This window comes from Phoenix dactylifera, chromosome 5 (genome assembly GCF_009389715.1).
Source record: "Phoenix dactylifera cultivar Barhee BC4 chromosome 5, palm_55x_up_171113_PBpolish2nd_filt_p, whole genome shotgun sequence".
In the NCBI taxonomy this organism is placed as follows: Eukaryota; Viridiplantae; Streptophyta; class Magnoliopsida; order Arecales; family Arecaceae; genus Phoenix; species Phoenix dactylifera.
This window is the reverse complement of record NC_052396.1, coordinates 11,047,010-11,061,762: the sequence shown is the minus strand read 5'-3', so window position 1 is coordinate 11,061,762 and position 14,753 is coordinate 11,047,010. Positions and strand designations below refer to the sequence as shown.

At 43.2% G+C, this 14,753-nt stretch overlaps 2 protein-coding genes across 3 annotated transcripts; both read left to right on the top strand.

Moving 5' to 3' along the window:
• Positions 1-6,921: 6,921 nt before the first annotated feature.
• On the top strand, positions 6,922-9,346 carry LOC103710296 (transcription factor MYB17-like). Of its 2 annotated transcripts, none has more exons than XM_008795960.3 (3): positions 6,922-7,155; positions 7,869-7,998; positions 8,291-9,346. In XM_008795960.3, the coding sequence occupies exons 1-3, from the start codon at positions 7,023-7,025 to the stop codon at positions 9,027-9,029; spliced, it is 1,002 nt and encodes a 333-aa protein (XP_008794182.1). In that variant the 5' UTR covers positions 6,922-7,022; the 3' UTR covers positions 9,030-9,346. The 2 variants fall into 2 exon arrangements, with proteins under 2 accessions (XP_008794182.1, XP_008794184.1); XM_008795962.3 differs by having other exon boundaries at positions 7,027-7,155; positions 7,850-7,998.
• A 406-nt stretch (positions 9,347-9,752) lies between these two features.
• On the top strand, positions 9,753-10,601 carry LOC103710297. The gene is made up of 3 exons (XM_026805893.2): positions 9,753-9,848; positions 9,955-10,062; positions 10,169-10,601. Exons 1-3 carry the CDS (start codon positions 9,786-9,788, stop codon positions 10,529-10,531), a joined length of 534 nt encoding a protein of 177 aa, XP_026661694.2. The 5' UTR covers positions 9,753-9,785; the 3' UTR covers positions 10,532-10,601.
• Positions 10,602-14,753: the final 4,152 nt, after the last annotated feature.

Here is a 14,753-nt window from a genome sequence, read left to right as displayed (position 1 = left end):
GAGCCAAGCATCTTCTTCTCCCGGTGGGAACTTGGCGTGTGAGTCGATGGAATCAGCTCCCAATGGGGAAGAAGGAATGCCCCTGGAAGAGTAGAACTCCCTTCTTTTATAGGCTGAATCTCCCTCTATTTCTTCCTATGGATATGGTCTTCCGAATGGGAAGATAAGGATGGCTGAAGATGCGGATTCGCGAGAGGTCGATCCACGGTTGCTGTGGGTTGTGATTCACGTGAAGCTCGGAACGGTTGAAGAGAGCTGGGAAGAACACGTGGAAGAATGGAATGTGTGCACGGGATGCTGCGTAGGACGTGGATGACACGGGATGGCTGGATCGATGAAGACTTGGGCTCTGTTCCGAAACAGAGCTCTGTTTGTTGGACGCGGAAGATAGATGGAGTTCATTCGGAATGACGTGGGTGGGGAGATTCCATCGCGGCGGCAACCGATTACAAACAGAAGGGAGATTAACTTGATTCGGAAGAAAAAATCTGGAAAGATGTTGGAAAGAAGTGATGAACCACGAGCTGGGATGCAGGGGATTCGGTTTGTGGACGTGATCCGGAGAAGAGGATAAGCTAGCGAAAGAAGATGAGGATGCTGGGAAGTTTGAACTCTATTCCGTGAATAAAAATGGGGAGGCTAGGACATGGAACGAAGTGAATCGCGTGCGGGCTGTTGGATGAAGAGCTGGATTCGCGTGGAAGGAATTCGTCCGTGAAATTTGGGAAGATGAAGCGGAAGCCATGATACGGGAGATCGGCTCTGGATGAGTAGGAAGAGAAGCTTAAGATGCTTGATTTCCGGAGAGGATAAGCTCTGTTCTGGGACACAGGGGATTTGAGCTTATCCGGGCTAGCGGAAGGAATCGGCGGACGATGGAGGTTGGCTTGATTCGGAAGAGGATAAGGATGATACTCTGTTCCGAATCAAGGGAGGATGCGTTTGGAAGTCGTGTTTGCTGGTCCATGAGGCACGGGAAGAATCGCAGAGAAAGATGGGGAGCTGATCCGGAAGATGCTGGGTGGTTGTTCGGATGGGATGATGGCTCTATTCCTTGGGAGGATGAGCTCGGGAAGGACGTGGAACAGGGGCTGAGCTTGCCCGTGGATGATGAACGGGAACGCTGGGATCAAACGCGAATGCTGGGATTTGAGTTTATCCCACGGGCGAAGAGGAGGGGAGATGAGCTGGGGTTCTCTACCAAAATGCCAGGAGGGTGGAGGCGGTTTTGTTTGACGTGGAGGAAGATGGAAATGGGCGTGAGGGGAAATCTGGAGGTTGGGATGGAGGCTGATCTACTGATGTGATAAGGAATTCGGGAGGATGAAGCAGCTGGGATCAAGGGATTTTGTTTGGATACGGGATGAAGAATGCCTGGTGAGGTGAAGGAAGATTTGATGGCTTGGAGTGGTTTTTGGGATGCGATGTTCACGGAGGAGAATATCATGGGAGAGACGTTGGGAGGATCAACGTGGAGGAGATGATGGAGAACAGGGGATGTTTCGGTTCTGGATGAATGTCGTTGAACAAGGGAATTTGCTCGGATGAGCTCAACGACCGAATCAGAATTTGAGAGGATTTAATTTGTGGGGTGCATACGATTTGGGTTCAGGGATCATCCCAAATAAATTTGACTTGACCTGTATTCATTAGGCTTAATCATTAAATAATTAAATCAACCCGAATTACCTCTTATAATTATTAAAATACAATGATGATGGTAATACATATTTTATGGTTAAATTTACGAAATATGTGTATTAAAATAATGATAAGTGCTAGGAGAAGGAGGTTAATTTATGTATTATTTAGCACTTATCAGGAAGCATTGGAGGTTCCTTTACTTCTCAACTTCATGGCCACGACTCGGGCCCTTCCTCTAGCGCTAACTGTTGCTGAAAATTGGATCTGGGGGCGGTCGTCGGCTGAGAGGGTGGAGCTCCGGCGAGAACTGGCGGGCGGCGATTCGTCGGTGGGCGGCGTCCTCCGTAGGGCCTGCAAAAAAGCCGGTGGCCGGAATTTCCGGCGCCAGCCCTCCAATGCCTAAGTCAGGGGGGCAAAGATATATGGAGGAAAATATGTCCAGAGTTTCAGTGTCCAGCCCCCTTTAAGGTGGGAGGGTTCTCCTTTTATAGAGGGGCATTAGATTACCTGTGATGTGATGGGGCGGAGTTTACCGTATGATTGAGTATGTCGGCTGAATCAATGCAGGATCGTGTGCATTAATGTCTTGCCGTAGGAGGTTAGGCCGGGACCAAGGAGTTGTCACGGCTGATCAGAGGCAGCCGAGCTAATTTGCCGTGGAGGGCTTGAGATCCGTAGGCAGCAGGAGCCATGCGCATTAATTGTTGAGTAAGTCGGAGGTCTATAGAGACCATGCGCATTAATTGTTGAGTAAGCCAGAGGTCTGCAGAGACCATGCGTATTAATTGTTGACGGCAGTGGCAGGGGATGGTCTCTCGTCGAGCCGCAGAAGGATGTGATCGCGGCGAGTGGATGGCGAGGTCAAGCTTCTGAGGTCGGGAGCTCCCAGGTCGGGTGTTTCCAGGTCGAGAGCTCCTAAGTCGGGCGCCTGGTCGGGCGTCAGGTCGGGTGCCATGTTGGTCGTCCGAGGTCGGTCGCCAGGTTGGTCGTTCGAGGTCGGGCGTCTGAGGTGGGGTGCTTCCGATCACGTGCTGGCGATGCGTTCACGTGCTTTGGGGGGACTCGTATTTCCCTCAACAGGCAGCTTGCCAATCAGAGTGTGTTAAGCTAAATAAGTATACCTCCTGACAGTACTATTGCTAGGACCATATACATCTGCCATACCGGACCCATCATCTTCTGAATTTTGATCTTATATGAGTCTAGTCTCAAAGTATACAACATACATCAGGACTACGCAAAAGAATTATATTTGTAAGATAGTTCACAAACGGGACGCTCACCCCAGCAGTTCCATGATAAGACTTTCATATTAATCCAAGTGTTTTTTTTTTTTTGTACAACGGCGGCTCACACATAACGGGTGTTGGTGCAACCAATAAATTAGAAAAAAAAGGAGATGACACAAAGGATGAGGCACATACACGTCGTTCTTCCATATAAAATTTTCGAAGTGGTGAGATGAGAAGGAGGCAATCCAGTCAGCAGCACCGTTCGCCTTCTTGTAGATATGTGTGGTGTGATAGAAGCCACACTCACCCAAGAGTGTTTGACGAGAATTTCTAAGGGATCTATGTGAGTGTCATCCCCGAGCATCCAGACCATCACACCCTGCTATAGCAGCATCTCAACCTTGACCATGATCATCTTGGTGAGGCATTGTGGTAACAAGGCCTAACACAAATTGCAGCTGACCAAAATAAACAATGTTAGAGTCAGTTGAGCTACCCGCAATAGGAGGGGTCTGTGATGAGCTGGTCAAGGAAGTGGCCCCCATTGATGCTTCTTGACATTCAGGAAGCTTCACCCGAAACGGGTGAACCAACTTCAAAGTCCTTTACGCACGGAACTTCTTTCCCCTTGTCCTGCAAGCCTCTCATGGCCAAGGACTGAAACATATCCTCTTTGCGAGCACAACCTTCTGAAAGCTTAGCTTTAGCTTGAGTAGGGGAATCAGATTGCTTAATCCATTCTGTTGTCTAAATTAACAGCAAGGTTTTGCTGTCTAAATTGTTCTAAATTGTTCCAATGGGGGGTTTACTACCATGTATGCATTTTGATTGTAGGGTTTTGCTAGCGATTCACAATATCAGACTGCATTGGCATTGCTTTCGTAATTTGCCAAGAACTTCCTCATCCAATCTTCGATGCATGCTATTAAAAATGCACTAGAAAGCTATCTTGATGGTGAATATGATGAACGTGGTTATAATCCTGTTGAAGTCATCTTTCGAATGGCCTTGTGCATTAGACTAGTACTACTGTTGTAACTTGACTTGCTAATGGCCTTAGAATTAAGTGTCACATGATGTCCTTCCTTCAGTTGGTCTTGAATGAGTTGGGGGTCTTTTCAAGACGTTGCGGGTTAAATGGATCAGATCGGATTATCCGTTTAATAAATAGATCGGATTCAGATTGTAATTTTCTGACCTGGTTAATAAACAGGTCGGGTTCAGATTTACAATTTTCTGATCCGACCTGCATCTGATCCGATCCGTTTATGTCTGACCCGATGATTGCTATCCTTAGATAATATAAATTAAAATAAAATTATCTGATATCATTATCAAAATTACTACAATCCTATTGATGTAGTATTATAATAATATTATAGTGGTACCATTTTTTATAATATAAGAATTAACATATTATGTTAGAAAATGCATAATAATTTATTAACATATTAAATTATACTATTATTTTAGTAACATTATCACAACTACTAGTATTATAAAAGAAATAATTTTCTAGAAAAGTAAAATATTCATTATTACTTTATACACAAATTGGGAAAGATTTTAATAGGATCAAAAATTGCAGCCCGCATATAATATAGTCTGCACGAACATCATGCATCTGACTCGCCAGGGTTCCGCAGATGACATTTTTTTCCTTTTTTTTTTTTACGGGGCTTTACTTCTGTTTTTCATAATCGCGTCTGACCCCGGAGCAGCGATGCCTGCTCGACACATGTGCTCGACGCCTTAATTTCCGCCTATGAATGGTCAAACCGTAGGAGCCCTCCCCAGAGAGATCGAACCCCATCCTCCTCGAAGAACCCCCAATAGTTAAAACCCCGCGAGAAAAGCCCTGAACCCGCAGCCAAAAATATCTCGAAACCAGAAGAGCAGCTGAGCTGAAGAAAATCCGAGCAATTTCTCATCAGCTGCGGGTGGCACGGGAGGATATCCTCCATGCGAGATAGCGTTCTGATCGTAGAGTGAGGATGATTTGGCCTCTATGATCGAGGAGGCTCGCGCACGACATTTCAAGTCAAATGGGCAATTTTTGCTCTTTGGTAAGGACGGATAGCAAAGGAGTAGCTTCTTGGTGACTGAGTGGCTTATGCCGATTATAGTGGACTCGGCGAGACTGACAGTTTACAGAATTAACAATTTACTAGATTCAAAGAGGGATCGATAGAGGAAGAAGGTGATTCGGAAGGTTTTTGAAGAGCAGTTGGGAGAGATGATTTTGGCTCTATCAGTCCCTACCGAGGGGTGTCTAACAATCTAGTTTGGATGCCGACGGAACGGTCGTGGGTGCGAGCTAGAGATCTTCACGCACTGATCAGCAGGGAGTCGGCGTGTCAGACTGCGGGTGGTTGGATATGGAGGCTGCGGATTCATTCCCGTGTAGCACTCTTCATCTGGAAGGTAGCTTGGGGCTGCCTTCCGACTAGGAGGTTGTTAGTTCGGTGCGACATGCGGGTCTCTCAGTATTGTGAGGCGTGTACAGATATCGAGGAGACTACCGAACATGTTCTTCTGCAGTGCCCTAGGGCTTGAAAGATATGGTGGTGGTCACCGGTCCCACTACCCAACTCGGTGGGCTCGGCACAGGACCTGATTCATGTGCTGTGAGATTCTATGCGGGGCCCCAGATCTGCTGAGGCGAGGATTCTTATGGCATACATATTCTACCACATTTGGCAGGACATGAATGCTGGTCTATTTGAGGGGAGGCGGTCGCCTCCAAGGATGGTGATGGATAAAGCGTCACTGCAGGTGAGGGAGGTCATTGCGGCTGCCTCTATATTTTCTTCTAGGATGGCTAGGGATATCTGGGGTGTTCCTCATGCTGGTTCAACGCCACGATTTGCCCTTATTTCTTGGGTACCTCCATCCCTTGGCTATCTCAAAGTAAACTTCGACGACGGAATGTTAGTGGATGGTGTGACTGGCGGAGTTGGATTTGTGATTAGAGATCACCATGGTAGGATGCTTGCTACAGAAGGGCGGCGCACGCCAGAGCTTACAGTAGTCGGGGTAGAGCTGCGGGCGACCTGGAAGGATATATTCTATGCTAGGTAGATACTTGGTACCGAGCGGGTATACCTCGAGGGGGATTCATCTATGGTGATCGACTAGATCCAGGGGGCAAACAGGTATGGTGATGGTCATCCCTTTATTCGGAAGACGCGCAGGATGGCTCAGATGATGGACGAGTTTCAAGTAGCACACGTATTTAGGAAGGCGAACAGGGCAACAGACTGGGTCGCCTTCTTTGTAACCCTGCATTTCGAGGATTTTTTTTGTGGACGTCTGTATTAGGCGCTTCCCCTCCTTTATCTTTGTTACTTTCCATGATCTGGCAGATTGTAGTTATGTTAGAACTATATGAAATAAGTAACTGTTTTTATAAAAAAAAAGAGTAGTTTTTTTTAAGGGTTACTCATGTCTACTAAAAAGGCTAATATGTGACTGGCTGGCCCTTACGCGGCGTATTACTCGAAAAAAAAAAAAAAAAGGATGAACTAAGCCAATGCTTCCTACTCGTTTAGTCAGTTTTTTTTTAATTTGATTGGTTATAGTTAATATGTACGATGTGGTGAGATGGTGTTAAAAAAAAAAAAAAATCAGCTAAAATCTCTAATCCTAGTGTACGTACACTTATCTCTTCCCTTCTCTGAACTACCTTAAAAGCCAAGCAGGTCCCAAATGCTAGCCCTAACCCAAGCAGCGGGCTACGAGACCTACACCTTAGCCATGACCAACTTCTATCTGATCTCTGTACGTAAGCCCCGTCGCATTTACTTCTCTCTGCCGTTTCTTTTACGTGAGAATCTCTAAAATCTTCTGTTGCTGGTGGTTTTAAATTTGAGTTTGCTCTCCTTTTAGGAGGGCTTCTACGTACTTGTCTGTCTTATTGAATACGATCTGAGAGAAGCCTGATTTCAAGTTCTCTGGCTTGTCGCATTTCAGGCCCCCAGCATTTATAGCTCCCGGGCAGGCTAGAAGCATCCACAGCCTTGCAACTTCTAATCCCTTTCTTTCTTCTCTTCTCTATCTCTTATCTCTTTATCCTTTTGTGGTCTTTTGGGTGCGTGCGAATATTTTTATATAAGAGAGACGGCGCGTGCGGGCGCTAAAGTCGGAATGGGAAGGGCTCGCTGCTGTGACAAGCAAGGGCTGAAGAAAGGGCCCTGGACGCCGGAGGAGGACAAGATCCTCGTCGACTACATCCAATCAAACGGCCATGGTAGCTGGCGTTCCCTTCCACAACTTGCAGGTAGGTTGTCTTCTTTTCAATCTTTCAAATATTTTTCTTTCTCCTCTCCATGTTTTAAAAACTTTCCTCTTTGCTTCAAGAGTCGAGCTATGCTCTTGGACGAAACGTCCGCATAGTATTTTATGGGGGCTATCAATCTGCCGGTCGAATTTTCTTGTGCGATCTCGTGGACGGCGGATTGGGAGACCGTATAGGAATTTCTAGGCGGAAGACTGCAATTGCTGCTGCTGCCCAAATAATTTGAAAGACGAATTACAGTTTGGTGCCACAGCGAGTTTAGCGTTTTAGCCGTGCAGTTGTCTCGAGCTTTCCCTTTTAATTTCAGCGGGTTCTCTCGGGAGAAACTGGCGTTTCTATCAGTCTTATTTACTTGCACACTTCAAAACAAAAGGCTTCCTTTAAAATATTCCCTCCTTCTCATCCACACGTATTATCTCTCTTAATGTCAAAACTGTATCATTAAACAGAACAGAAAAGCCGTGAGAGCCCAGTTGTGTCATTATCTCGTCCTAATCCAGCACTGTCCAAATCTTTGTCCTCTGCAATGTATGATGCCATGTTTACGTTGGGTTATCTTTATCATGCAACATGATGTCTATTGTCCATTTGTTTTCTGCTGGCATGCAAGTAAGGTAACGTAAGGTAATGCAATGTAATTGAGTGTGGGGCTAAACTAAATTAAGCTTAGGCGTAGGTGGTGGTAATAAATGCAGGTCTTCTTCGGTGCGGAAAGAGCTGTCGGCTCCGGTGGACCAACTATCTGAGGCCAGACATCAAGCGTGGTCCCTTCACCCTTGAGGAGCAGAAGTCCATCATCCAGCTCCACGGGATCGTCGGTAACAAGTATGCGTCAAAGAAACTTCATCATAATAATATGCAATAATATCATCCACTTATATTATATATGGAGCACTCCTTCTGTTTCAAATACAATGGGGCCCACTGCCATAAATATTTTGATACTCCATCATGACGGGGACTACTATACTTTTTCTCTTTTTTGTTGGCCATTCTTGCCGGATCATGTCGATGTCGTGATTCCCAGACTCAATTTATTGCACTGATCTCACGCCGTCCCATCCCATTGGCCTTTGTTTTTTTTGTCTTTGCCTCTCATCTAAACTCTTCATCGCAGGTGGTCCACCATAGCTGCCCATTTGCCCGGACGGACTGACAACGAGATCAAGAACTACTGGAACACCCACCTCAAGAGGCGCCTCCTCCGCATGGGCATCAACCCCGACACCTACGCCCCCGCCACCTTCACCTCCTCCCCCGGAACCACCGGCGGCGGCGCTTCTTCCTCCTCCTCTTTCCCCGCCACCCGCCACATGGCCCAGTGGGAGAGCGCCCGTCTGGAGGCCGAGGCCCGGCTGTCCAGAGAGTCCCTCCTCTTCTCCTCCGCCGCCTCCGCCTCTGTCTCCACCTCCCATCATTCCGAGAGCACCCATCCCAAGCCGGGGCCCGACTTCTTCCTCCGCATCTGGAACTCCGAGGTCGGCGACGCCTTCCGGAAGCCAGTTTCTGCACCCCAGGAGAGCGCCCCCTGGGCCGGGTCCTCGCCGGAGTCGTCGTCGTCCACGAAGCAGAGAACAGCTGTGACCGTCTCGGCGATGGCGGCGGTGAAGGGGGAGCCGTCGACGGAGAACAAGAGCTGCGTGTCGGGCGGCGGCGTTGAAGGTGGTGGTGGGGATCAGGTGGCCGGGGTGGACTCGTCGGGGTCGAACGCGGTGGAGGGCACGTCGGAGGAGTCGTACGAGCTGTACCTGGACTTCGGTGGCGACGAGCTGGGACTGTTCTCCAGCCATCTCGGGAGCTTTTCCCTCTTCTCTGGCGACCTCCACGACGCGTCGCTGGACACGGCATTCAAGTGACCGAATTTAATTGCCCCTCGTTTTCTTTTATGTTATCGCTAATGGAGCAGTACGAGGAGTAGGGATTTAGTTACTGCCATGATTTTTGCTAATGAAATATGGTGTTATGGGATTTCTCTTCGACCTTGTTAGCCTAGCTTGGAGGGGTGTCACACTGTCACGTTTTGGCCGGGATATTTGGTTTCCAGCTTCTGTTTAAAACGTGAAAGTAGGGGATCTAGGGTAGAATCCGATGGATGTTGTTGCTAAGGAGTTTTGGAACGGGTGATGATCCTGCTGTAACTATTGAGCTATTTATACCTACAAGACCATATTATCTAACATAAATTTTTAGTTTGTCTTCAGAATATATATGAACTGTTTTCTGTTGGAATAGATCGAAGAGAATCGGTCTCATTACACTAAATTCAGCGTAAAAGACACGATGTATCTATGTCTCCACTCTTGCATTAACCTGCATTTCGTTGTTTTTAGCTTTGGTCATTTTATCCAGCCGCTTTGTAATTCGATATATGGATTTAACACTAATTCAGGATACTTCTAAGTCTAAGGCCATGCTTGGATGCTCCGGTTGATAATCTGATTAGGGAGGGTCAGAAGTCAGAAGCTCTTGTGGAATCAAAAGGAGATTTAAATAGAGCCCGTGATAAATTTTCTAATTGGATCTCTAGAGAAAATTGGAATAAACTAATTGACATTTGGATTTTTCCAGAATGGAAGAAGAAATCAGTAGCCAACAAAAAAAATAGAAACACCATGAAGAATGGTAGCATCTCCCGTGGAGGATCAATCATATTTGTCAATTATGACGAACGACTCGTATACATCTTTATTCAATTGAATTTATATAATAATTTTTATATTATTTTTCAATCATTTCAAATCAGCCCATTATATATTAATAAATTTTTTTTCTTTTTTGTAGAAAATAAAGTTCGGTAGGAAGCCAACAATAGTTGAATCTTTTAATCGGATGCATAAGACAAAGCAAGGCATGGAAGGATATGTGGATAAGAGAAGTGAAGCTATCATGGTATGTATAATTTCTTTATGATTCATAAATATTATTGAGTTTGCTCATGTTTATCTCTTGGTTGATTTACCATAATGTTTTTCTTTGCTTTCAAATCAACTGGTAGACAAAGTATTCAGCTGAATACTCCAAAAAATATGGTGATGCCTCTACCTTAGATGCTTCACCACGTGATTATAACTTGTGGTTTGAGGCAACTGATGTCCCAACTCATGGCCGTGTCTATGGCTTTAGTCCTTTAGAGGATCTCACTGGAATTATTGGGCAATCATCATCCTCTTCCACCTCTATAAGTCAAGCTCCAGAGTTGTACACGCGTGAAGACTTTCTAGGTATTCTTGAGCACAAAAAGAAACCGTGGCAAGAGGAGGTTCTTCAAAAGATAAGAGAAGAGATTGGCTTTGGACCAAGGCATGCAAATCAGAAGAGTAATGGTGATTCTGGTTTTGCTGTTCATGCTTCATTATGATTGCTTTTGCCTTAGATGATAGGTCTTTGCATTCTTATAAGGAATGAAATCATTGTTGATTTCTATGACATACTTTTGGACTTTGACTTTGATGGATTTATGACATATTGATGCCTATTTTGAATGACATGTTAAATGACTTTTGCATAATGTTGAATGCCTTCGCTATTAATTATTATTATTATTATTATTATTATTATTATGAGCCAATCAATGTACCAAATGTACCAGATTATTGAAATGTGATCAGTGACCAAATTTGGTTACTGAATTATTTACCAAGTATTGTGACGAGCAACCATAAACTTAGTGACAAGCTTTTGGTTACTAAAAATTGATTTTGCTCAGTAAGTTATGACAAATTAGTGATGGTAACCTTGTCACTAAGTCAGTGACAGGATTAATGACAAATTTAGTAATAAAATTTGTGACCATGTCTGTGACGACTAAATCTGTCACTGAAGATGACAGATTAGTGACCAAACTAGTGACCGAATTCTGTGACAAAATCAGTGACCAAGTTACCTTCGTCACTACTCAGTGAGTGATTAGTGACGGAAAATACATAATTTCTTAAATATTTAACTCTTGGATTTGTAATGGTTTCGTGACGGTGGTTCAGTCACGGAGTTTAGTGACGGAAATCGCCGTCGTCACTGAAAATTTTATGACGCGTGTTTTTGTAACCAATTCAGTGACGGAAGCTCCAATCAGAAATTTTGTATTAGTAACCGGAAACACGGTATAGTGATGGAAATTCCCGTCACTATACTTGTGTTTTCTGGTAGTGGTTTTTGTGAAGATGGTGACCACAAGATGAGCTTTATTAGTGCTAGAAATGTTAAGAACATGCAAGTCCTGCAAGAGCCGGGGACAGCAAGTCACCCTTATTGTATGGCATTCTAGTAAGCATAGGTTGATTAGGCATCCAACCAACCACTCTACAAATAGTATATTAAGATTTTGATATATATGCTTGTTGGAAGATGCAGCATTGAGCATGTCAAGTATCGTGTAAAGTATGGGATACGATGCTATGGTTCAAGATTTTTTGTAAAAAAAAATTATGATGTAAATGATAAATATACTTGCACTTTAATTTAGTCAAGAGAAGGATGAGTTTTCTTAACTTATTGAACTCGAATTCTCAAAAAATTTATAAAAAAATTGAAAATTTGGTGAAAGTATGATTAAGGTTTTTGGTTTTTTCATTGATGATTCGTAAATTGAGATACATTGTCTCTATGTATGCTAGTGAGGTTCGTTTTTTATAATTTAGGTCGATTTTTTTTTTCTAGTTTAAAAAGGACTAACTTTTTAAAAAAAGATATGACTAATGAAAATAAACATAAAAAACTTAAAAATCTGCTACAAGAAATTAATGAGGAAATTTAGAGTTTTTTCATTTGGTTTTCATTAGCTATGATAACGGTTTTATATACACTTCATACGGGATCAACATCCCAACGTCAAAAAGATTGTACAAGATTTGGTCCATGAAGCATGTGAAGAAAGTCCACATAAATATAGACAATCTTAGGCTAGAAACATGTGATGAAATTTGATTAAGAAATGGAATGCATTTGAATTGCATAGCTAGCCATATCAAGAAATGATTTACATCACATGGAATTGCATAACTTTGTCATATTTTCCCATACAGTGAAAGATTCCTTTAAATAGCTCATCACGAGAAGTAGTCCTTTGGTTCTAGATTTGTTGGTCAGAAACTCGGAGAGACAGACAGAGAGAGGACTCTCTCATACTTGCAAACTCCTAGGATGAGAAGCCTTGTTTTTGGCAGGAACCAGCCTGGAATCGACGAAGAATCTAGGAAAGAGCAGCGAAGGAACATGGTCTCCGGCAATAGAGAGTAGGTTCTTAACCGGTGTGATTATATGAGATTACATAGCTAGCCATCTATAGCGAATTTGGTTGCATGATTTTCATCACTCCCCCTCAAGTTGGGCATGGAAGTTCATAATGCCTAACTTATAAATAATGAAACGAAATGTATCTTTGCCCAAGGCTTTGGTGAAAACATCAGCTAACTAATCAATAGAAGAAATAAACTTGGTATGGAGTCGGCTGGACTGGATTTTCTCATGAATGAAATAGATATCTAATTTGCTATGCTTAGTGTGTTCATAGAATGCAGGATTGATGAAGATATGAAAAGTAGCTTTATTGTCACAATACAATATCATAGATATAAAATGAGTGATACCTATATCATGGAGCAAGTATTTTATTCATTGCTTCTCAAAGGCTATTGTAACTATGGCATGATACTTGGCTTCGATGGAGGAGCACGAGATAGTGACTTGTTTCTTTGTCTTCTAAGAAATAGAAGAACTAATGAAAATGCAAGAACTAGTAGAAGAGTGCCAAGTCTTGAGACGACTGCTCTAATTTGAGTGACAACAAGTCGTACGATGAAGAAAACTAGAAGAATAAAGAAGAATGCCTTAGCTAGGGGTGCCTTTAAGATAGCAAACAAGTGGAGGGTGGCATTAAGGTCAAACTTATGTGGTGGATGAATAACTTAACTACGAATATGGGTTGGGTAGATAATGTCAAGTTGAATGACTGTGGGGTAGATGAGTCAGCCAATGAGACGATGGTAGGAAGAAGGATCATTAAGCAATGACCCATCAAACACTGTGAGCTTCAAGTGTTGCTCCATAGGGGTCTCCGCAGTTTTGGCTCCCAAGAGACCCATATCTTCTAAAATTTTTGAAGTATATTTTCATTGTGAAAGATTGATGCCTTTGTTAGATTAAGCAACCTCAATGCCAAAAAAGTATTTCAACAATCCCAAATCTTTAATATAAAATTTGACGTGGGGATAGGACTTAGATATATCAATAGCCACAATATCATTACCTCTAAGGATGATATTGTCAACATAACACATGATGAAGAGTTGGGATGTACCTTGAATACAAAAGAAAAATAGAATAATCGGCATGGGACTGAGAGAAGCCAACTTCAAGTAAGGCTTGAGAGAACTTTTGACCTTGATTCTGTCCTTGGCGAGAGTAACATGGGAGAATTTTCATATAGACTTATTCATAGAGTTCTCCATATAAATACATTATTAATGTCAAATTGATGAAGATCTCAACTATGAACGACAACAATGTTGCGTAAGCAACGAATTGCAAGAAGTTTGGCGACTGGAGCAAAAGTCTCATAGTAGTCAATGCCTTCCAGCTGTGTAAATCCCTTAGCCCCAAGCCTGACCTTATATCACTCTATAGTACTATCAGATTTGTATTTGATTTTATATACCCATTTGCAACCAACAGATTGTTTCCATGAAGGTACAGTGGTAACGGTCCAAGTATTATTTGCTTCAAGGGCTTGAATTTTTTTCTTCATTACCTCTCACCACTAAGGGGATTTGATAGCCTATGAAAAAGTTTTAGGTTTCATAATACAAGTGAGGACAGAGAGAAAAGCACAATGAAAGGTGGAAAATTTGTCATATGTCAAATAGTTAGAGAGTGCAAAAGATATACTTGGGCATAAAATCACCAAGGATGAGGATTTTTGGTGTGAGGCTCTTGAGGTAGTGATAGTGGAGCAATAACAATCCTTTAGATAGGTAGGTCACTTAGTAAGCTGATAGAGTGATGCAAGGGGTTTGATTTAATGTCACAAGATGATGTAGGAAAGTGACTAGGAGAAGATGATGCGTCTGAGGTTGACGAGGATATGGATGGGGATATAGACCTGGTGGAGGAAAACTCATGGTTAAGGGATGATGTGGTGATGTTATATGGAATAGTGGGCTGGTATTCACACTATATCTCAATAGTCTTGCTAGCAACCAAGAGCAATCATCACATGGCTTAAGCTTGATAAAATTGGAGTAGGTGAGAAACATGTGACTCTTGCAAAGATCGAATAGGTTTGGCTATAAAATCATACTAAAGGTGGAAACCTAGGCCAAATAGTTAAAATTTAGCCATGATGTGGATAAACTGGCTAAAACATCAAGTTTTAGCTATTAGTTGGTAGAAGACCAAGAATAGAAGACTATGTTGTAGGCCGAACAAGAATGGCCAACACAAACTACGTTAGAATAAATTGAAGGCTGATTAGACATGACTATCGTTCTAGTCTTATGTACATGTGGAGTGGAAGGACAATTGGTAGTAGTTATCAAAATCATCAGGAGTAGAGATTAGATGTCAGAAGCAACCATCAAAACGGA